Genomic DNA, 21,500 nt, shown 5'->3' with positions numbered 1-21,500 from the left:
GTTGTCATGGCGTTGGGGCAACTCAGTCTACTGAGGGTGCAGGGCTGGAGTCCTGTCCTTCTCACTGGCCACTGGCTCGGGGTCGATCTCATTCAATGGAGCCTGCCCTCAGGTTCTGGACCAATGGTTCCCTCCATGGGTCTTCATGGAACACGGTGCTTTCTTTTCCTCTCTGAAACCAGAATCTGCTGGATGCCGCCACCATTTCTTCTTTATCAAGGTCTCCTTTGGATTCGTCCAAGGCCACCCAGGGTCACCTTTGTTTTATGGACACGAAGTTGGCGGAAGGGTCAGCGCCATCATTGAATGTCCACCGTCGGAGATGTCCAACGCACGCTCGAGGGGAGGGAGGGGATTCTGAAGCGTGTGTCCACTGGATTCCGGCCGGTCATCTGGGGATTCCATTTCTCCTCCCCTGATGCTGCTAACGTTCTGTTCTGTTCTGAATCCAGCACGTCCACCTCCCGTCACGTCTGCATTTGAAGCCCTCACGCCATCTCTTCCGGAAACCTGTGGAATATGCACTGGGTTCTAGTGGAGGACGGCCCACCCCCTGTCTGTGGAGCTCCCTCCTTGGGTCAGAGTGCACCGTGCTACCCGCTATCCAACCACCCTCCAACACCCCGGCTTTGCCCTTCCCATCCGCTAGTGACCACTGGTCTACTTTCTTCCGCTTCTTGACCTCCTTCCCACCAAAGAGAACACGGAGGAAGAGTTGACCTGGGCTCCTGGTGTCCGAGGTCCAGTCCCTGGTGGCCGACTCCATGGCTCTGGCCCAAGGGGAGGCAGAACAAGATGGCGGCAGGGCCTGGAGGAGGAGAGCAGCTCAGGACAGGGCACCAGGGAGCAGAGAGAGCTCTGCTCACCAGGGACAGGACAGAGACCCCAAAGGCACAGCCCAGGGACCCCCTCCTCCAGCCACACCCCACCTGCTGCAGTCACCACCCAGTGAGTCCATCCAAGTGGATTAATCCACTTTTAGTCTACACCTCTCATAACCGAATCATTTCAAGTGGATTGAATTCTACCCGTTTCCCATCCCACCACGTCCAGTGTTGCGAAAGGGCATCTTCTCCGACCACCCAACAGAGGGAGGCCACTGTCACGTGTTCCTCCAGGTTTTGCAGGGGGCACGGGGTGTTTTCATGTCTTTATCAAGTAGAAGAAGTCACAGTGGATTTGAAAACTCACACGCATCAATGCTCCTTGGGAGTTTCCATTTGTGGGACGGAGGTGTAGACAGTTCCCCAAATCGGTGCCCTGTTCTGCTTTCGGTTTCTTCTGGTATTTTCGACCTTCTTCCCCATTCTGGTTTGGCCTTGAAAGTGAGTATCCCCCGAATCCAATCAGGGAGCCTGTGCACACCCGTGATTCCACAACTCGGGAGGCCGAGGCAGGAGGATCCTGAGGTGAAGGCCAGCCTCAGCAACTCACTGAAACCCGAAGCAACGTAGCAAGACTCGGCCTCAAAATAAAATTAAAAAACGATCGGGGTTTGACCCAGTTGTGGAGCATCCCTGTGTCCCCCAAACTCCCAAAATTAAGTTGGTAAAAACTCTTTAGAGAACAGTTAGTGATGGAGGAAAAAAAATCCCTGGAAACTAGAACATGCAGCAATAGAGACAGGGTCTCCCCGAGTTGCTCAGGGCCTCCCTTTGGCTGAGGCTGGCTTTGAACTCGCCATCCTCCTGCCTCAGCCTCCCGAGCTCCGGGGAGGACAGGCCCCTTGGTGCGCAGCTCGGGCCTCGCGGGGTGCATGCGTTGCGCTCAGGGCGGTATCCCGGGCTCTAGGACCGGGGCTCCTTTGGGGCTTGGAAGCACCTGCCACTCGGCGCTGGCTTTGCCAGGTCCTCCTCGGGGTGACATCCTCATGCACCGCTCTGCTAACCGGACGGATCGCCCCCCCGCAGCGCAGCCCCGGATTTCCCGCGAGCTGCCGGCCCCAGAGCGCATTTCCTCGTTGACGCAGGATTTGTAGCTGGTTCTGGAGAAGGTGGAATCCGGGCCGCGGTCCAGACGCCATCCCTGTTGTCCCCAGGGTTCTACCCGAGAGCACAGGCCGGAGCCTGATGGCTGCTTGGGTTTCCTGCCTGTTCCGAGCTGCCCGCCCTGGACCTTCTGAGATGGACTTATTTCTCTTAGCCTCGTGGTCTCTAGTTCCATCTGTTTTCCTGCAAATGCCATCGTTTCATTCTTTTTCACGGCCGAGTAGTACTCCAGAGTGCAGAGAGACCACATTTCTTGACAGAAATGGATGTCCACTGACGGACCCCTGAGCTGGTTCCGTAGTCTGGCTACTGTGAACTGTGCCGCTGTGGACCTGGGTGTGTGCAGGGGTCACTGCAGCAAGAGGACTTGAGTTTTTCAGGATCAGTTCTGGGTCACAGGGTGGTTCCACGCCTGGTGTGAGCTACTGGCCTTCTGGGTGGTGCCATTCTGAGTGGGGCGAGAGGAAATCAACGTTTATAGCAGCTCCACTCACAGTAGCTAAAGTGCGGAACCCACCCAGGTGCCCTCCAATACAGGAATGAATAAAGAGACTGTGGTATGTCTACACAGTGGAATATCACTCAGCCATGAAGAGGAACGAAATGATGGCATTTGCTGGAAAATGGGTGGCGCTGGAGACTATCCTGCTAAATGACATAAGCCAATCCCCCCAAATCAAAGGCCCTGTGGTCTCCCTGATATGTGGGTGTTAATTCACAATAAGGGGGGGGGCACTAGGGGAGAATAGAGGGGCTTTGGATTAGTCAGAGGGGAGTGAAGGGAGGGGAGGGGGAGGGGGTAGGAAGGACAGTAGAATGTCCCTGTGGTGGGACAGCAATGCTCAGCTGTCACTATGCAAAATAGGGCTGCGGATGGGGCTCAGGGGTCGAGGGCCCCTGAGTTCAATCCCTGGTACCCCAACTCCAAAAAAAGGGGGGAATAAGAGGGAAAAAATGGGTTTCCCAGTGTCTCAGGAGGCTGAGGCAGGAGGATGGCAGGATGGAGGCCAGCCTCTGGGACTTCGTGAGGCCCTGAGCCTTTCAGCAAGACCCTGTCTCTAAATAAAAAAAAAAAAAAAATTAAAAGGCTGGGGACGTGGCTCGGGGGTCAAGCCCCTCTGCGTTCAGTCCCCGTCTCAGGGGAATAAAAAAGACCTGAGCCTTGTGTCCACTCTGAACACGCGCAGGGACTTCTCTCTTTTCCCTGAGCAATGAGGGATGACCACTGTGGACACAGCGAGGTCCCTTTGTAGACGGCCTCTTCGAGGTGATTTAAACCATAAAGGGGGACTTGTGCACGTGACCTGCGATCAGCAGCCCCGCTAGGTCACCGAGGGGACTCCGGCCTCTGCCCTGGCTGGCCTCCCCGGGGGAGTCTCGGAGCCAGTATCCTCGGGGACAACTGTATATGGGGGCAGCTGTGCCCCAAATCACAGCGTTGTCTGGGTCTGAAGGTGCTGGGACCCCCCTGTCCCCGTGTTTTCTAATGAATTTCTCATGACACTTGGAGCTAGTCGCGCGGCTCGCGGGGAGGCGCTCGGAGACAGCTCCGGAGCCGCTGGGGACGTCTGGGGAACACCCCCCTCGGGTGACATTTCCCGCTGGCTCTGCTCCTGGCTTCCCCGGGAGCCGCAGCCTGGCTCGGTTCCGCCTGTGAACGGAGCATCGCGCTGCGGAGGGGGCTTCCTGCAGCCTAGGACCCGAGCCACGTCCCCAGGGAGCCGCTGACGGTGGCCCAGATCCAGTGTGACATGCAAAACAGAGCTCAGCCCCTGCCAGCCCCGCAGAGGACAGGGATGGGGATTAAGGAGCTCACTTAGGGACCCGGGAGTGACAAACCGGGCTGCAGGATCTCATTACCGCCGGCCACCCAGCTGTGCCTGGTGACAGCCTCCCACACCCGTTGCTTTTGACAGCGCTCAGCTGTCACTCACGTGCAGAGAGACGCACTTGCAAAAATTTGCAGTGTCACTTTTTTTTTTTGGGGGGGGGGGAGGGGGCGGTGTGCAGACCCCAGGGGGTAGGAGTTGATGACTAGGCGACGACGTGACCGGGGACGGTGGCCCACACCTGTCATCCCAGTGGCTCTCGGGAGGCTGAGGCAGGAGGATCGTGAGTTCAGAGCCAGCCTCAACCAAAGCGAGGCCCTGAGCAGCTCAGGGAGACCCTGTCCCTAAATAAAATGCAAAATAGGGCTGGGGACAGCGCTCGGGGCTGGACCTGACCAGGCGAGAGACCTGATTAAATAAAGCAGACCAGGGGGACCCTGGCAACCCGGTCACGTGTCTCTTGCCGTGATCACCCCGGGCACCTGTGTCACCAGAGGAAGAAAAGGCTCAACACCCAGCGCTCCCTCCCGCGTCCCCAACGTGCCCAAAGGAGATTACAGCTGCCACCGCGTTCTCCCCGGGGGCCCGGCAGCCGTGACAGCTGAAATGACCGGATTGGCTGCAGACGCCCGGGAAGCAGAGAGACGGGAGCATAAATTAAGCCCCAGATGCAGCCCAGGTGACAATCGGCCTCCCTCGCGGGGGACACAAAGATGCCATTTTCTCTGGATTCTGCTGGGGGCAGAAGAGAATCAGCGTCCACAGGAGGACCTCGCCAAGGGTCCAGCAGGGACCCCTGGGGGCTCAGAAGCAGGCGGGTGAGCCGAGGCCAGGTGGCTCCTTCCCCCCCGCGGGGTGCATTTGACAGGGACGTCGTTGTGCAGCTAAGCAATGCCCAGCTGGGTCCTAGGCTGCCCACCCACAGAGGCCTGTCACTTAACATCAATCAGAAAAAAAAAAAAAGACTAAACAATAAAAATCTCTGTAGCTGGGCACCAGTCACCGCAGCGGCTTGGGAGGCTGAGGCCGGAGGATGGCACGTTGGAGGCCGCCCTGAGCAACTGAGCGAGGCCCAAAAGCAACTTGGCGAGACCCTGTCTCTAAAGAAAAAAATAAAAAGGGTTGGGGACGTGGCTCGGGGGTTAGTGACCTGGGTTCAGTCCCGAGGGCGAGGGCGAGGGCGAGGGCGAGGGCGAGGGATTTGCTTGGTGAAGGTCAGAGCTGGAGAGTATTATGCTGCAGAGAACAAGCCCGACGTGAAAGTCCAAGGTCGGACATTGTCCCTCCTACGCGGATGCCACAGCGCGACGGGGGAGGGAGGGGGGAGGGAGAGAGGTGGGGGATCCCAGGGAAATAGAAGGGACATGGGTGGATGGAGGAAGGGACCCAGGGGAGGGGTGGGGAAAGGGGGAGAGTGGAATCCAAGGGCCAAAGTATGCGACGTGCACATATGAGGGGCCCACGTGACCCGGCCTTGTGCACAGCTGTGACACCAAGGGAAAAATCACGGTCAACAGCCCAGAGAGCAGCGGAGAGGGGAAGGGAGCAGGTGGGAGGGGGACGGACCTGGGGATGGAGGCCCGTCCTGCGTGATGACGTCAAGCACGGAGATGAGATTCCCGTCCTGCGTGGTACGTGATGATGTCAAGCACGGAGATGGGATTCCCGTCCTGCGTCGTACGTGATGATGTCAAGCACGGAGATGAGATTCCCGTCCTGCGTGATGACGTCAAGCACGGAGATGAGATTCCCGTCCTGCGTGATGACGTCGAAGCACCCACTGACAGGGGTCTGCAGAGTCCAGCGAAGCGGAAAAGAAAACGAAAGAAAAGAGGAGAAATGGGGAGAAAAGGGCTTTGTGAGGAAGAGAGGCCAGAAGGGGCGTCGCCGGCCACTGACTCCTGGGCACAGAGCACGCACAGCAGGGACGACTGTATACAGACCCCTGGGCACAGACCACGCACAGCAGGGACGACTGTATACAGACCCCCTCTGACTCCTGGGCACAGACCACGCACAGCAGGGACGACTGTATACAGAGCCCCTCTGACTCCTGGGCACAGAGCACGCACAGCAGGGACGACTGTATACAGAGCCCCTCTGACTCCTGGGCACAGAGCACGCACAGCAGGGACAACTGTATACAGAGCCCCTCTGACTCCTGGGCACAGAGCACGCACAGCAGGGACGACTGTATACAGACCCCTGGGCACAGACCACGCACAGCAGGGACGACTGTATACAGAGCCCCTCTGACTCCTGGGCACAGAGCACGCACAGCAGGGACGACTGTATACAGAGGGAGAGGTGCTCTGCTGTGGGGTGCAGCAGGAGAGGGCGGAGCTCAGGGAACAAAGGACCCCGGGAGGCAGAGGGACTTCCCTGTCCCACACAGGAACCCCCCGGGCACCGACGCCCTGGCAGGGTCCTCTGGGCCTCCCGTGCCCCGTCCTCCTCGCCCCCTGCTGAGGCCCCTGTGCGCGGCCCACCAGCCCCGTGTCCTCCGAGGCCCGCGGAGCCCTCCTGTGTGTCGTCCCCTGAGATCTGGGTGTCTCTGTGGGCACGCCTCCGTGTGGCCCACGGCTCGTTACTTAACAAGTAAACGCCTTCCCGAAACCGCCAAGACCACAATGTCCCCGAGAGTGACGTTGGCCACGTCCCCCAGGTTCCAGAATAGTTTCTGCCTTCACCCCCGATTCCTGATACCCCACGACCTCTAAAGGGGGACTCCGGCCGTTGCCATCGGCGACGAGTTTTGTTCACTGACATTTTCTTTATCGGATTCTGATTCTGCGATGTTCTGGCCCCGAGTTCGGCGGCTGCTGTTTATTTTCTTTGAATTCAGTGAAGTTTTCATTTGGAGCAAAATAAGGAAAAAAAAAAAAAAAAAAAAACGCCTCGAGCAGAGGAACGAGGATTATTCTGGGCTGGATTTGCTCACGCTCCGTGAAATCTGGCTGCGTGTTCACTGACGTCCCCCGCCGTCCCCTCCTCTGTCACGGAGCCTCTCCCCAGAGGAGCTCTATTTCTGGAGACGGGGAGGATGGTTTGGCGGCCGCCTGTGGCTGCGGCAGATGGAAAACGCCCGTGGATGTTGGTGCTGCGCGGGGGGAAGAGCCACGGGCTCTGTGTGTGGTGTGTGCCCAGGAGTCAGAGGGGGTCTGTATACAGTCGTCCCTGCTGTGCGTGCTCTGTGCCCAGGAGTCAGAGGGGGTCTGTATACAGTCGTCCCTGCTGTGCTTGCTCTGAGCCCAGGAGCCAGAGGCGGGTCTGTATACAGTCGTCCCTGCTGTGCTTGCTCTGAGCCCAGGAGCCAGAGGCGGGTCTGTATACAGTTGTCCCTGCTGTGCGTGCTGTGTACCCAGGAGTCAGAGGATGAGTGTTTATACAGTGGTCCCTGCTGTGCGTGCTCTGTGCCCAGGAGTCAGAGGCCGAGTGTGTATACAGTCGTCCCTGCTGTGCGTGGTGTGTGCCCAGGAGTCAGAAGGGGTCTGTATACAGTCGTCCCTACTGTGCTTGCTCTGAGCCCAGGAGTCACAGGGGGTCTGTATACAGTCATCCCTACTGTGCGTGCTCTGTGCCCAGGAGTCAGAGGGATCTGTATACAGTCGTCCCTGCTGTGCGTGCTCTGTGCCCAGGGGTCAGAGGGGCTCTGTATACAGTCGTCCCTGCTGTGCGTGGTGTGTTCCCAGGAGTCAGAAGGGGTCTGTATACAGTCGTCCCTACTGTGCTTGCTCTGAGCCCAGGAGTCACAGGGGGTCTGTATACAGTCATCCCTACTGTGCGTGCTCTGTGCCCAGGAGTCAGAGGGATCTGTATACAGTCGTCCCTGCTGTGCGTGCTCTGTGCCCAGGGGTCAGAGGGGCTCTGTATACAGTCGTCCCTGCTGTGCGTGGTGTGTGCCCAGGAGTCCGAAGGGGTCTGTATACAGTCGTCCCTACTGTGCTTGCTCTGAGCCCAGGAGTCACAGGGGGTCTGTATACAGTCATCCCTGCTGTGCGTGCTCTGTGCCCAGGAGTCAGAGGGATCTGTATACAGTCGTCCCTGCTGTGCGTGCTCTGTGCCCAGGAGTCAGAGGCCGAGTGTGTATACAGTCATCCCTGCTGTGCCTGGTCTGTGCCCAGGAGTCAGAGGGGGTCTGTATACAGTCATCCCTGCTGTACCTGGTCTGTGCCCAGGAGTCAGATGCGGGTGTGTATACAGTTGTCCCTGCTGTGCGTGGTCTGTGCCCTGGAGTCAGAGGGGGTCTGTATACAGTCGTCCCTGCTGTGCTTGCTCTGAGCCCAGGAGGCAGAGGCGGGTCTGTATACAGTCGTCCCTGTTGTGCGTGCTCTGTGCCCAGGAGTCAAAGGCCGAGTGTGTATACAGTCGTCCCTGCTGTGCCTGGGTGTACCCAGGAGTCAGAGGCTGAGTGTTTATACAGTGGTCCCTGCTGTGCGTGCTCTGTGCCCAGGAGTCAGAGGGGGTCTGTATACAGTGGTCCCTGCTGTGCGTCCTCTGTGCCCAGATTGCATCCCGTGCAGACGTATTTTCCGGTCGTGATCCCGTAATGATGGGGGAGACGAGCATCTGCGTTGCGCGGGGTATTAAGTCACGCACAACTGGTCTAAAGTACGTAGGACGGTGCACACGGGTCCCGTGCAATCACTAGGTCATCTTATGGGACGGGCTTAGAGCCTCCCTGGGAATTCTGGGGTCGTGACCCCCCTGGTTATCCCATCCTGATGCGGCCTCCATGGTGATGCCTGGGAAAGGAATCGGAAGATTTCTCCGTGCACGAGGGGTTCGTGGAGAACGGAGGTCCCAGCTCGGGTCTGCAGCAAGCGGCTTCCCTTAGAACCACGGAGTCCAGTCTGTTTTGATGCCTGTGGTTCCGGGCTGCGAATCCGTGTTAAAAAACCACCCAGTGGAGAGGAGGCAAGGCAAGAAGCCGCGGCTATTGGACCAGGTAAAGAGGAAGTTGTGTCTGCAAGAAAGAGGACTCGGCACGGCGGGACCGCTCTCTCCCCATGTCTCCCGTGGGCTCCTGTGGGCTCCCTCATCAGTACCGTAAAGGATCGGGAGGAGCCGTTTCTGTGGCTCAGTTGTTAGAGTCTGAATTTGCAGCAATCTTTCAGAACAAGAGATAAGAGTCTGCAGGTCCAACAGCACCTCCCACCTTCGGCTCCTCGTGACTCAGATTCCCAGAATTTGCAAACCCCACACCTCAGCAGCAGATGTTCCCGCGCACGGAGTCCCGGAATCCCAGCCCCAACTGAGCGCTTTTCAGAGGAAACCCGTGACAGCCATCCCGCCTGTTCCCCGAATCGCTTTGAATCCCCCAGGACGGTCGTTTCTGGAAAGAGCAAAATTATTCGACACCCTTCTTGGAACATGGAAAGGAGAAGAAGAAGCGCTCTCGTTTCTATTCAGGATATCGTTTCTCAGGAAAAAAAATATATATCCTCTCAAGAAGGCAGGGCGTTCTGTTCCTGGGGAGAGTTCCACACCCGCGGACGTCATCCCACAGCATCTAGATAGAACTCTTCCTGGTTAAACCGTCAGCACCAGGACCAAGACGAGACTCGGAGCACACCATCACCATCGCCCTCCCCACCACCATCATCACGCCACCACCTGTCCATCATCAGCACCGTCACCTTCACTATGACTATCTTGACCTCCACCATTTCCATCTTCCTCATCAGTATCCTCCTCCTCATCATCAGTACCACCACCACCATCACCATCATCATCATCACCACCATCACCATCACCATCACCATCACCATCACCACTATCGCCAACACCTCCACCATCATCACCACCACATCACCACCATCATCATCACCATTATCATCACCACTGTTATCACCACCATCACCATTACCACCATCACCACCATCACCATCACCATCACCATAATCATCTCCATCACTACCATCACCATCATCATCACCACCATCACCATCAATATCACCTCCATCACCATCATCATCATCACCATCTCCTTCACCACCATCACCACCTCCATCACCATCACCATCACCACAACCACCATCACCACCATCACCACTATCACCACCACCATCATCACCACCATCATCATCACCACCATCACCACCACCATCACCACCTCCATCACCACCATCACCAACACCACCATCACTATTACCATTATCATCATCACCACCACCACCATCATCATCTGGATCATATCGTGGCCTTCACCATCTTCCTCATCAGTATCCTCCTCATCACCATCAGTGCCACCATCACTGTCACCACCATCATCATCACCACCGTTATCACCACCATCATCACCACCACCACCATCACCACCAACATCATCATCACCACCATCACCAGCATCACCATCACCATCATCACCACCATCACCACCATCATCACCACCATCATGATGACCACCACCATCACCACCACCAACACCATCATCACCACCATCATCACCACCATCACCACCACCATCACCACCATCATGATGACCACCACCATCACCACCACCAACACCATCACCACCATCATCACCACCATCATCATCATCTGGATCATATCCCAGTCTTCACCATCTTCCTCACATCAGCACTGCCGCCATTATAACAATCATCCTCATCCTTGGGAACACAGACCCACATGGTGGATCAGTTGTCCCCTGGGCGTCTGTTCTCAGAGAACCACGAGCCGTACAAGGTGCTTTCCCTGCTGTCCTCCATTTCCCAAAGACGCTGATCCGAGGGACGTTTGCCCTCTGGCTGGTGCAGTTCCAGCTGCAGCTCAGAAACAACTAAAAGTGAGGAGGGGACTTCCTGAGGGACATCGTCGAGATGGCCTTCCTGCAAACGCTTCTGGTGCACCCCTCCTCCTTGACGCCCAGTTCCTGCCCACGCCTTTGCCTTCCCGCCATTCTCTGTTTCCTTGGGAATAAACTCACCAGAAACGAGAACTGGACGTGGTCTCTTCTCGTCTTCGTTTCCCACGAGGGGTCTATTTCCTTTGGAGGAACTTGTCCTCGCCGAGTGTGAGCGTAGGAATGCCGTTCTTTCTTCCCCTTTCTGGGAGAGATGATGAGAATTCTAATGGTCCGTCTCTGCTGTGGCCACCCGTACCCTAAAGCACTCAGTTGGCCTCGTGGACCAATTTTTAAAACAGTGGCTTTTGCAATGGCGTGGTGGGCATCAGAGAGACTCAGCTCGGATGCCAGGAAGAGTGGGATCCAGCAGAGCTGGGAAGATACCCTCGGAAAAAGTCCAGATTCTTAATTAACTTCTAAATTTCCTCCAAACAAGGAAATTAAAAGTGATTGTCAATGATTAGATCGGACATGGAGATATATATGTATCTCTTACCGAACCAAATTTGAAAGCTTTCTTATAATACAGCTGATGTCACGCCTGGTTCCTGTAGAGATACACAGGAAACCCCAGGCGCTGAGTGGCTCTGACTCAGGGCTGGGTGGGTTGGGAGACTTGCTGAGGTCTCACTGCGTGTTCCTAACAACACTTGAACTTGAACCCCAAACTTGAGTGAGGGAAGAACACCCAACTGGCAGCTATGATCCACCAAGACAGCCCAGGACTCCACCTTCTCAAATAAATAATTGTTCAGGCCAATGAATACCCCAACCTGCCCCATGAAATGGTAAGGGGTTGGTTCAGGGCATGGTGTCTGATAGCGGAAAGGCAGGCAGGGAAGTTTGGGAAGTCCAGGAAGGAAGACTTTCACCATATGAATGAATCAACCAACCATCCATCCATCCACCCATCCACCCATCCACCCACCCATCCACCCATCTATCCATCCATCCACCCATCCACCCATCCTCCCATCCATCCTTCCATCCATCCATCTCCCATCCATCCATCCACCCATCCATCCATCCACCCATCCACCCATCCATCCATCCATCCACCATACATCCACCATCCATCCATCTATCCACCCATCCATCCATCCATCCACCCATCCACCCATCCATCCATCCATCCACCATACATCCACCATCCATCCATCTATCCATCCATCCATCCACCCATCCATCCATCCATCATCCACCCATCTATCCATCCACCCATCCACCCATCCACCTATCCACCCATCCATCCTTCCATCCATCCATCTCCCATCCATCCATCCACCCATCCATCCATCCATCCATCCACCATACATCCACCATCCACCCATCTATCCATCCATCCATCCACCCATCCACCATCCACCATCCACCCATCCATCTATCCATCCACCATCCACCCATCCACCATCCACCCATCCATCCATCCACCCATCCACCCATCTATCCACCCACCCATCCATCCATCCACCCATGCATCCGCTCATCTGTGTAATTTTCCATCTACCTGTCCATCTGTTCATCCATTTTTCTATTCATTCAGTCACCTGTCCATCTACTCATCCATCTGCCCATCCATCATCCATCCATCCATCCTTCCATTCATCCATCCATGCATCCACCCGTTTATTTAATCATCTGTCAATCTGACCATTCATCCACCCACCCATCCACCCATCCATCTCTCTACCCACCTGACTATCCATCCGTCCATCATCCATTCTTCCATTTATCATCCTTCAACCTGCCCATCCAACTATCTACCCATGGACTCCTGCAGCCACCCACCCACCCGTCTCACTCTCCATCCGTTCATCCATCCAGATACCCTCACATCCATCCATTCCCCACCTCTTCATCCATCCCTTTGTGCACACATCCACTCGCCACACATGCATGGTGCGATATCAAGGGCTTCCCCAACCTGGAAGGACAAGGACACATATATATGGGCAAGTTAACAGAACTCCCGCTCCATGAAGAAGGACCCTGGGCACCTAGGAAGGGAGACGAGCCTGAGATCAGAAACTCAGAAGACTAGGGCTCCATTTGACATCCTGTGACCCGCATCGAAACACGTCCCCTACTCAGACAGTTTGGTGATAACAGTGAAGTGAGGTGGAATGTGAGTGGGACAGGGGATGAGTTCAGTATTTTTGCAAGTAGCGGGCAGAAATTAGTTTGTCACGTATAAGGGATATTGGAAGCATGGGACAATCGTCATTCATGACAGTCTTGTTTAAGGAACAACACGGACTCCAGAGTGGTCACAAAACAATCACTCATCGTGGCGGATGAGCCATATGGGGAAATCTGAGGATAGAAGACCTTGAACGTGCACCCCCAAGGATGTTGGCTTGTAGGCAGTGACAGAGTGTGTGGGGCACAGAGAAGGGAAAGATCACGCCTCTGCACAAACTGGATTCCAATAGGGAGTTGCTAGAAGAAGGGAAATCAGCGAGGAATCCATTGGTATAACCGAGCTTCGGGAAAACCACGGAACAGGGACACCCCAGAGTCACGGACGTCAGGGAAATCGTGAAAGAAGGTGAGTCGGGTAAGGAAAAGCAAAGTCGGCTAAAATTTCAAAACCGAGGAGTCAGCATCCAGCAACGTCAGCACAAAACACAGATTCTGACTTGTCTTGAGGGAAAAGGAGCGATAAATGAGGGATTTGAGCAGTTGGGACGTCGTCCACCATGATCTGATGCCCTCTCAGTGACCAGAATCACCAACAGCCGCCATCTTTGTATATTGTGAGAATTGGAATGTAAATGATGTATTCGTGAGCTTTTCACCACTGTAACAAAATCCCTGAGGAAATCAACTTACAGGAGGAAAGATTCATTAGGGTTCAGAGTTTCAGAAGTTTGGTTCCATGGTCACTTGGCGCCATGGTTTTGAACGTTTGGTCAAGTAGGACATCATGGTGGGGAGACTATGGCGGAGGAGAGTTCTCAGCTCATGGCGGTCAGGAATAAGGAAGAGCAAGGATAGAGCCAGGGACAAGGTATAGTCCCCAATGATAAGCCACCAAGGACCCACTCCCTCCAAGTCGGTCCCATCTTGTGCCGTTTTCCCCCCTTCCGGGTGGACAATTCAGTTACTAATGGATTAATCCACTGATGAGCCCAGAGACCTCTGGATCCAATCCCTTCCCCAACGCCCAGCTCTGGACATGGCAGCATGGGATGGGGTTCAAAGTCTTCAGCACAGGAGACCCTGGGGGACCCAATCCATGCAAATGGTTAAATGGACGTGAACAAAGAGGACGAGCAGGTCCTCAGAGGAAGTGACTTTCCTCTGGGTCTCGGAAAAGGGAGAGAGATGCGGCTTTTAAAGGATCCCATTTCAGACGGTGCCACCACTAAGAGGCTCCCCCCGGGAACTGGATAGAGCAAGAACTAAGGTGGCCCGAGGGTCAACCAGCAAAACGCTCCTGCGCGTCTCCCCACAAGGGCACAATGGGACATCCGTTGAACACCCACGGAGACTGCACGTCCCCATGTAATTGAAGGAACATGCCAGTCTCCATATTTACATATATTTAGATCGATACACGTATTTATGATATTTGTTTATATATTTACCGAGACAATTTCAATATATATATATTCCCCCGTTTGGGGAATGTAATTACTGTTAATATTTCGCTCGGGAATTTTTCCTTGTTTCCGACATGTAGATTGTTAGGTTTCACCCACAGGCAATGCTAGATGCAATATAGAGGCAGAACTCAGGTGCAGGTGCAAAGCAAATATTTGCATATATAAAGCAAACATATATAGATACAAGAGCCCAAGTGTATGTCGTGCGTATATTTGTCTGTGTGCATTTCTGAGGCTGCGCAGGTCGGGCGGCTCTAGCTAAGGCTTGAGCGGTCACCAGGTTCCTGCACTCCGGGGACCTCAGCTCTGACACGAATCCACACACTCCCCACGTCTAAAGGGATTGGAAAGAAATGGGTGGAAAGTCAACAGCAATCGCACAGATGCTCTCCAGCTGCCAGAATCTGACAGGCGGCCACCTGTCAATCATTCCTTCTATCGGGTTTCTCTTGATGCTTTGCAAAGGGCTTATTTTAGCTTTGGGGAAAATCTTCTTATCCCAAAATAAACGATCGCGGGGAGACTGAGTGTGCCCCGGACGGGGAGGGGGGGGGCTGGAGGCTGGCTCCGCCAAGAAGAAGAAAAGGGTGCTGACCCCTCTTGGCCTTGGGAATGGAAGAGGGGGTGACCCTCCTGCACTGTGTAGCTCACAGCGGGGACCCCCAGGACCCTCCCTTGGGTCTTAGGATCCTTCCCAGGATTCAGTGGTTGGTCTGATTCCAGCAAAAGGAAAATTGAGTGCGACTCTCTAGAAAACACCCATTCCTAGTTGTTTTGAAAATTTACTTAAATTTCTAAAAAAAAAAATCCGACCCGATGTATCCGGAGAGATGCTCAGGGTCTGCAACCGCCATGTGCAATGTGGGTCCGGGTTTGAGAAGATGGAGACGTTCAAGCAGCAGACGGTCAGGTGACGCCCTTGTGGACAAAATGGAACTCTATTTTAAGAGACGGCATCCCAGCTAGGAAGGAGGATGGGACATCCCGTGTCCATCAAAATATGGTTAAGAAGATTTTGGGGGGAAAATGTGGAAAACGCCAATTCCCGAGCTGGAAGGGACCCAACAGGACACGGGGACACCCAGCACTGGGACCACTTTTCTTCCCGACTCCATGCTTGGGGTCACTAGTCACGGAGAGACACAGCAATCCTCTCCAAAGGCCAGCCTGGCTGACCGGTCCATTAGTCACGGTGGCTGGATTCTGGTGAGCCACCCAGTGTCCACTAAGTCAGAGAAGCATGGACGAGTTTCCTAAAGGAGATTCACGGGGTCAAGTGCGTGTCCTCCCATCCAGTGTCCAGCGTCCAGTGTCCAGCTGACAGCAAGCGCAGAACATGCCCATGTGCATGTGACCGCTTCGTCCACCACCCACGATATTGCTCCAGAAACTGGTCAATTAGGATGTTCCTCATTCTTCCAGGTGGACGTCCAGCCTGGGCCACTCGGAGGACCATTTCCAAAATAATGGAGTGGTCCCCAGGCGCACAAGTTGAGGGTGTAGACGTGTCTTTGGGGGAAAGAAAAGGGAACGTGGAGACTCGTGAAGCCATGAGCCCTCTCCAACATCCCTGAAGGACTTCGAGGGACGTGTGGCATCTAGGTCACCAGAAGGTCCTCAGAAGGTGGGTTCTGCCATGAGTCTCGGACGCTCACGGCCGTATGTCTGCCTGAGGGTTTGGAATAAGTTTGTTTTCAGAACAAAACTCAAAGACCTGGGCTAAGGACCTGGCAGTGTCCTCGTGTCCCAATAACTCATTATAAAAACCCAAGAATAACAATCTAGGTTTTTTTGGGGCATGGAGGACGAATCTGTCAAGAAAGTGCTCAGGAAAAAATCATCTCAAGGTGCAACGGAGAAGCGGAAGGAAGAGTCGGCGTGCAGTTCGGTTTCTTGCCTGGTTTGTTTCTCCCCCTCCTGTGCATCAGGAGGACGGGCTCCCTTCCCTTAGTCAAGGTCTTTCCTGTCATGTCACATGACGTCGGCGGCATCTGACTACCCGTCTGAGGACCTTTGACCCCTTCCTTTCCCCTGGTACAGAGCATGGTGAGCATCTCATGAAATGGACTGATCTGATGGTGATGGTGGTGATGGAGGTGATAGTGATGGAGGTGATGGTGGTGATGGTGGTGACAATGGTGATGAAGATGGTGGTGATGGAGGTGATGGTAGGTGGTAATGGAGATGATGGTGGTGATGGAGGTGATGGAGGTGATGATGGTGATGGTGATGGTGGTGATGGAGGTGATGGTGGTGATGATGGAGGTGATGGAGGTGATGGTGGTGATAGTGATGGAGGTAATGGTGGTAATGGAGGTGATGGTGGTGATGGAGGTGATGGTGGTGATGGTGGTGATGGAGGTGATGGTGGTGATGATGGAGGTGATGGTGGTGATAGTGATGGAGGTAATGGTGGTAATGGAGGTAATGGAGGTGATGGAGGTGATGGTGGTGATGGTGGTGATGGAGGTAATGATGGTGATGATGGTGATGAAGATGGTGGTGAAGGAGATGATGGTGGTGATGGAGGTGATGGTGATGATGATGGTGATGGAGGTGATGGTGACACAGGTGATGGTGATGGAGGTGATGGAAGTGATAGTGGTGATGGTGATGATGGAGGTGATGGTGGTGATGGTGATGGAGGTAATGGTGGTGATGATGATGATGGTGGTGATGGAGGTGATGGTGATGGAGGTAATGGAGGTGATGGAGGTGATGGTGGTGATGGAGGTAATGATGGTGATGATGGTGATGAAGATGGTGGTGATGGTGGTGAAGGAGATGATGGTGGTGATGGAGGTGATGGTGATGATGATGATGATGGAGGTGATGGTGACACAGGTGATGGTGATGGAGGTGATGGAGGTGATGGAAGTGATAGTGGTGATGGTGATGATGGAGGTGATGGTGGTGATGGTGATGATGGTGGTGATGGAGGTGATGGAGGTGATGGTGACACAGGTGATGGTGATGGAGGTGATGGAGGTGATGGAAGTGATAGTGGTGATGGTGATGATGGAGGTGATGGTGGTGATGGTGATGATGGAGGTGATGGTGATGGAGGTAATGGTGGTGATGGTGGTGATGGAGGCGATGGTGATGGAGGTGACGGAGGTGATGCTGGTAATGGAGGTGATGATGGTGATGGAGGTGATGGTGGTGATGGTGATGGTGATGATGATGGTGACGGTGGTGTTGATGGTGATAATGGTGACAGTGATTGTGACAATGGTGGTGATGGTGATGACGATGGTGATGGTGATGATTCGCTTCCCAACTCTGGGTAGACTGACATTGAGTCACCCCAGCCTGGCACAGGTCGCCAGCCATTCTGCAGTGGAAACGTCACTTACTGCAGCGACAGAGATCTACGCCTGTCACCAGCAGCTCGGCTCCGAGCAAAGGCTCGTGACTTCACACTGAAAGTCTCTAGAGTTGGGGACAGCAGCGGGAGGGGGGAAGGAGCCCTGGCAGCAGCCCGGGTGCTGACCCGTGGGACACAGAGGCGGTCACCTCCAGGGTGAACTGCTTCTGTCACCTGCAGGATTCCTGACTTTCCCACGCGATTACCCATCACGGGGCGACCCTGCTCCCTCCCTGGCTCTGTCCCCCAGAGAATGAGCTGAGCTGGGGGGGGGGCAGTGTCGTCAGGTAAGGTCCAGAGCCTCCTGTCCTCTCTCTGCTGGGTACTACTCTGCTTCAAAGTTCCCAGTGGCTGTCCCCTCTGTTCTCCTGACTCCTGCACCATGTCATGCTTCGTAAGAAGATGGTGGCTCAGCTCTTCCGTGAGGTGGCATCAGGTGGCCCTGTGACTCAAAGCCACCCAAGGGACGGCCATTGCGATGGGCGGCAGGATTGCTCATCATCTAGGGGGCCCGGAGGACGGAGGCTCCACCAACACTGGGCAGCCTCCTCCCCAGCATCTGCGGAGCCCAGGACTTGACCAGATGCCAGCAAACAGCCACCCGCGGAAGCTGACGGTGCGTCATTAAGCAAGGTCCCTTGTGAGAAGCAGCAGCCACCGTCGAATGCTGAACAAAGGCACGGTCAGCGTCCCCTGGTACCCACAGGTGGCTTTTGGAGCCCACCAATGTGTACGATCCCTCCAACAGGCTCCACACTGACCCGTCCTGGACACAAAGAGCTGGACACCATGGTAAGAGGTGGGTCCTGTCCACAGCTGGACCCCAGCACCTGTGAGTGGGACCTGGTGTGGGAACAGGGTCTCTGCAGAGGTGGTCAGTGCAGGGTCCTGAGATGGGCTCCTCCTGGGGCAGGGGGCCCTTGTGCCATGGCCGTGTCCTCCCCAGAGACAGAGGAGGGGACACAGACCCAGAGGAGGAGCCCCGTGGAGACGGAGGCAGAGACTGGAGTGAGGGGCCACCAGCCCAGGGCCACCTGGAGCCCAGGAGCTGGACAGGCAGCAGGAGCCCCCTGGACACCATGCAGGGAGCTCAGCCGGGGACCCTGGTCCAGCCTCCGCCCTCCAGGGCTGGGGAGGACAATCTTATTATTATCATCGTGCGATGGTGGCTATCGAACCTGTTGGTGTCATCATCCTTGAATGATAATACAACGTCCATTTCCAGCACAGTCTCTGCCCCCAACTTCCTCTCCGCCATGTCATGGATTTCTCTGGGAAGCAGCGGCTACTCCGCCGAAGACCTGTGATGTCCCTTGCCATCGGGATTCATGTTGGGCGCCATCTGCTCCAACCAGCTCCCCCTGATCAGTCACCCTCCGCCATATTGAGCCCCAGGATTCGTCCTTTGTATAAAAAAAAAATTCGTAGAAACGCACAGGACTGAAGTCCATCGGGGGACACTCGGGTGGGGACTTGGCTACGCCATGACTCATCACTGGTGACGTGTTTGGGTTCTGGGTGAAGAAGGACGGACGGAACGCCTTGGGAGGAGACGTGGACCAACAGCCTTTGGAGGACGGGCTCCGGTTCCTCCCAGCTGGCCCCTCGGAGGTTGGACGCTCTGCTGGGCCATTGAAGACCACTGCTCTGCCCTCATCTCCCCCCTCCTGCTCCCCAATGACACACCACGGTTGTCACTCGATCTGCAATTCCAGGGACACATTTTGCAATCCACAGCGCCCAGGGCGGGGGTCTTGGTTCTGATGACCCTCTGACTCCCATTCACCAGGCGACGGCCACAGGGTGGGCAGCTCCAAGCGTCGTGGCCAAGCCAAGAAGCAAGATGGCGGCCGGAGGCAGAGGATGGTCAACGGGACCCAGGAAGGAGGTGAGGTGCTTTCCCCGAGCCCCAGATTCCCTTCCTCGCTCTGCATCGCCTCCTGGCTCCAATCTCTCCCCCTCTGGATGTTTTCGGGGATCCCCTTGAGTCCACCAGAGACGCGATGCCCACTGGACCCTGGAGCCAAGGGTAGATGCTCAAACTGGGGTGTCTCCCAAGGGCCCACGGACGGAGGGCTTGGAACCCAAGGGAGCAAGGTCCAGAGGTGGGCTTCCCGGAGGTGACTGGGTCCACGTCAGAGATAAGGACATGGCCCCAGGAGGCAAGAAGGAGAATCCAAGGACAAGAAGATATTGTCCCCAAAGGCACAGCCCGGTGACCCCCTCCTCCAGCCACCTCCCACCTGCCTTGACTTACCTCCTGGTTCATTTGGGGACTCGCGGTATCCAAGGTCCAGTCCCTGGTGGCCGACTCCATGGCTCTGGCCCAAGGGGAGCAGAACAAGATGGCGGCAGGGCCTGGAGGAGGAGAGCAGCTCAGGACAGGGCACCAGGGGGCAGAGGGGAGAGAGTGGAGCCAGGGACAGGATATAGTCCCCAAGAGCACTCCCCAGTGACCCTCTCCATCCAACTAGGTCCCCTTTAATCAAAGCTTGGTGTCTCCTGAGGACCACTTGGGGACTTTAGAGCTTGGATGGCACCCGCTAAAGATGAGCAGAGCTGTGGGCGGGAACCTGCCACTCAGCGACTCCCGCCCACACCCTACGGGTCCGTGGTGGTGCACGTGGGTGTCGGAGCTCAGGCACCAGATGCTCAACCTGCAGAGACAGAGCCTCCGGCGGGAGGCTGAGCTGTGCAGACGCAGGATTTCTGGACAGAGGCTGCTTTTTGAGCCCCTGCGTGCGGTTCAAGGCCATGCCGTCACCTGGCTGGTTTGGAATATAGAAGGATGGAAGGAGACGGAGCCCCATGCCCGCCAGCGCACGGGACCCCATCTCCATTTCTTGCTGGGACTCTGTCGCGGGTGCATCCTCCACAAAACCAACAAACATCAGAAACAGCTCCATACTCTCTCTATATATATCCTGATTAAAAAGTGGGCGGCAGACCTAAGTGGGCACTTGTTGAAAGAAGCTAGAAGTGGCCAGCAGGCTTATCAAATAATGCCCATCATCACTGACCATCAGAGAAATGGAAAAGCCAAACCTCAATGAGACACCACCTGTCTCCAGTGAGAATGGCCTCTATCAAAATGGCCGGTGTGGGTGATGATGTGGGGGAAAGAAGCCCTTTTGGAGATGCCAGTGGGAATTTTAGTTGGTACATGGAAAACAGTATGGCGGCTCCTCAAAAAATTCAAAAGAGCTGCGCATGTTGGCATCATCCGGAAATCCCAGCAGCTTGGGAGGCTGAGGCAGGAGGACCGCCATATGGGAGGCCAGCCTCAGCAACTTAGAAACGTCCTAAGCAACAGAGCAAAGGAGGCCCTGAACACATTCCATTTTCATTACTGTCACTAGATACCCAAGGCCGGGTACTTTAAAGAGTACAGAAGTTTCCTTACTCACATTTCCATTTCTAAAAGCCCAAAGATGACGGTGCTCCGTCTGGCAATGGCCTCTGGGACTTGAATCAACCTCCGCAGCTGCAGACTCCACATGCACAAATGGTTCCCATCGAGGATCTAAAATATCTGGAGAGAAAAGACGGATCCTGACTGAGCGTGCACAGACTTTTTTCAAGAGTGAATATAAATGAGCAGGTAAGTTCGTGATCAGGAATCTGCAAATAACCTATCAAAGTGGGTTCACGGCGTCTGCGGCTTAGACCCAGCGCTCAGCTGGGACAGTAAACGTGGCTGGTGACCGTTGGGAGCCCGGGCAGTGTTCCCCGGGAGCTGGGAGAGGGAACAGGTCGTCCGTCAGGGTCAGCTGCTGTTTTTGCAAAAAATAAGGGTCATGAAGCCGACGTGAAGGTCATCTCAAGGTCATTTGGAGACGCACAGGCCTGTGCATGGAC

General features: G+C 55.2%; 1 protein-coding gene across 1 annotated transcript; it reads left to right on the top strand.

Annotated features, from left to right (window-relative positions):
• The first annotated feature begins 11,542 nt into the window (after positions 1-11,542).
• LOC131424154 (uncharacterized) lies at positions 11,543-20,331 on the top strand. Its single transcript, XM_058579084.1, has 6 exons — positions 11,543-12,116; positions 12,257-12,375; positions 17,566-17,686; positions 18,391-18,441; positions 19,432-19,530; positions 20,192-20,331. Exons 1-6 carry the CDS (start codon positions 11,543-11,545, stop codon positions 20,329-20,331), a joined length of 1,104 nt encoding a protein of 367 aa, XP_058435067.1.
• Positions 20,332-21,500: the final 1,169 nt, after the last annotated feature.

This window comes from Marmota monax, unplaced genomic scaffold (assembly GCF_021218885.2).
Source record: "Marmota monax isolate L192 unplaced genomic scaffold, Marmota_monax_Labrador192_F-V1.1 WCK01_AAM20220418_F8-fsc00168, whole genome shotgun sequence".
NCBI classification, from domain to species: Eukaryota; Metazoa; Chordata; class Mammalia; order Rodentia; family Sciuridae; genus Marmota; species Marmota monax.
Note: the sequence above shows the minus strand (reverse complement) of the source record. Positions and strands in the feature narration are given on the sequence as shown.

What these genes read in the sequence shown, in the direction of transcription:
- LOC131424154 (XM_058579084.1), top strand. Translation starts at nt 11,543, where the DNA reads ATGAATGAATCAACCAACCATCCATCCATCCACCCATCCACCCATCCA. An exon ending in ACCCATCCACCCATCTATCC is followed by an intron (nt 12,117 to 12,256) that starts ACCCACCCATCC and finishes ATCATCCATCCA; the next exon opens with TCCATCCTTCCATTCATCCA. An exon ending in GCTGGACACCATGGTAAGAG is followed by an intron (nt 18,442 to 19,431) that starts GTGGGTCCTGTC and finishes CCCATTCACCAG; the next exon opens with GCGACGGCCACAGGGTGGGC.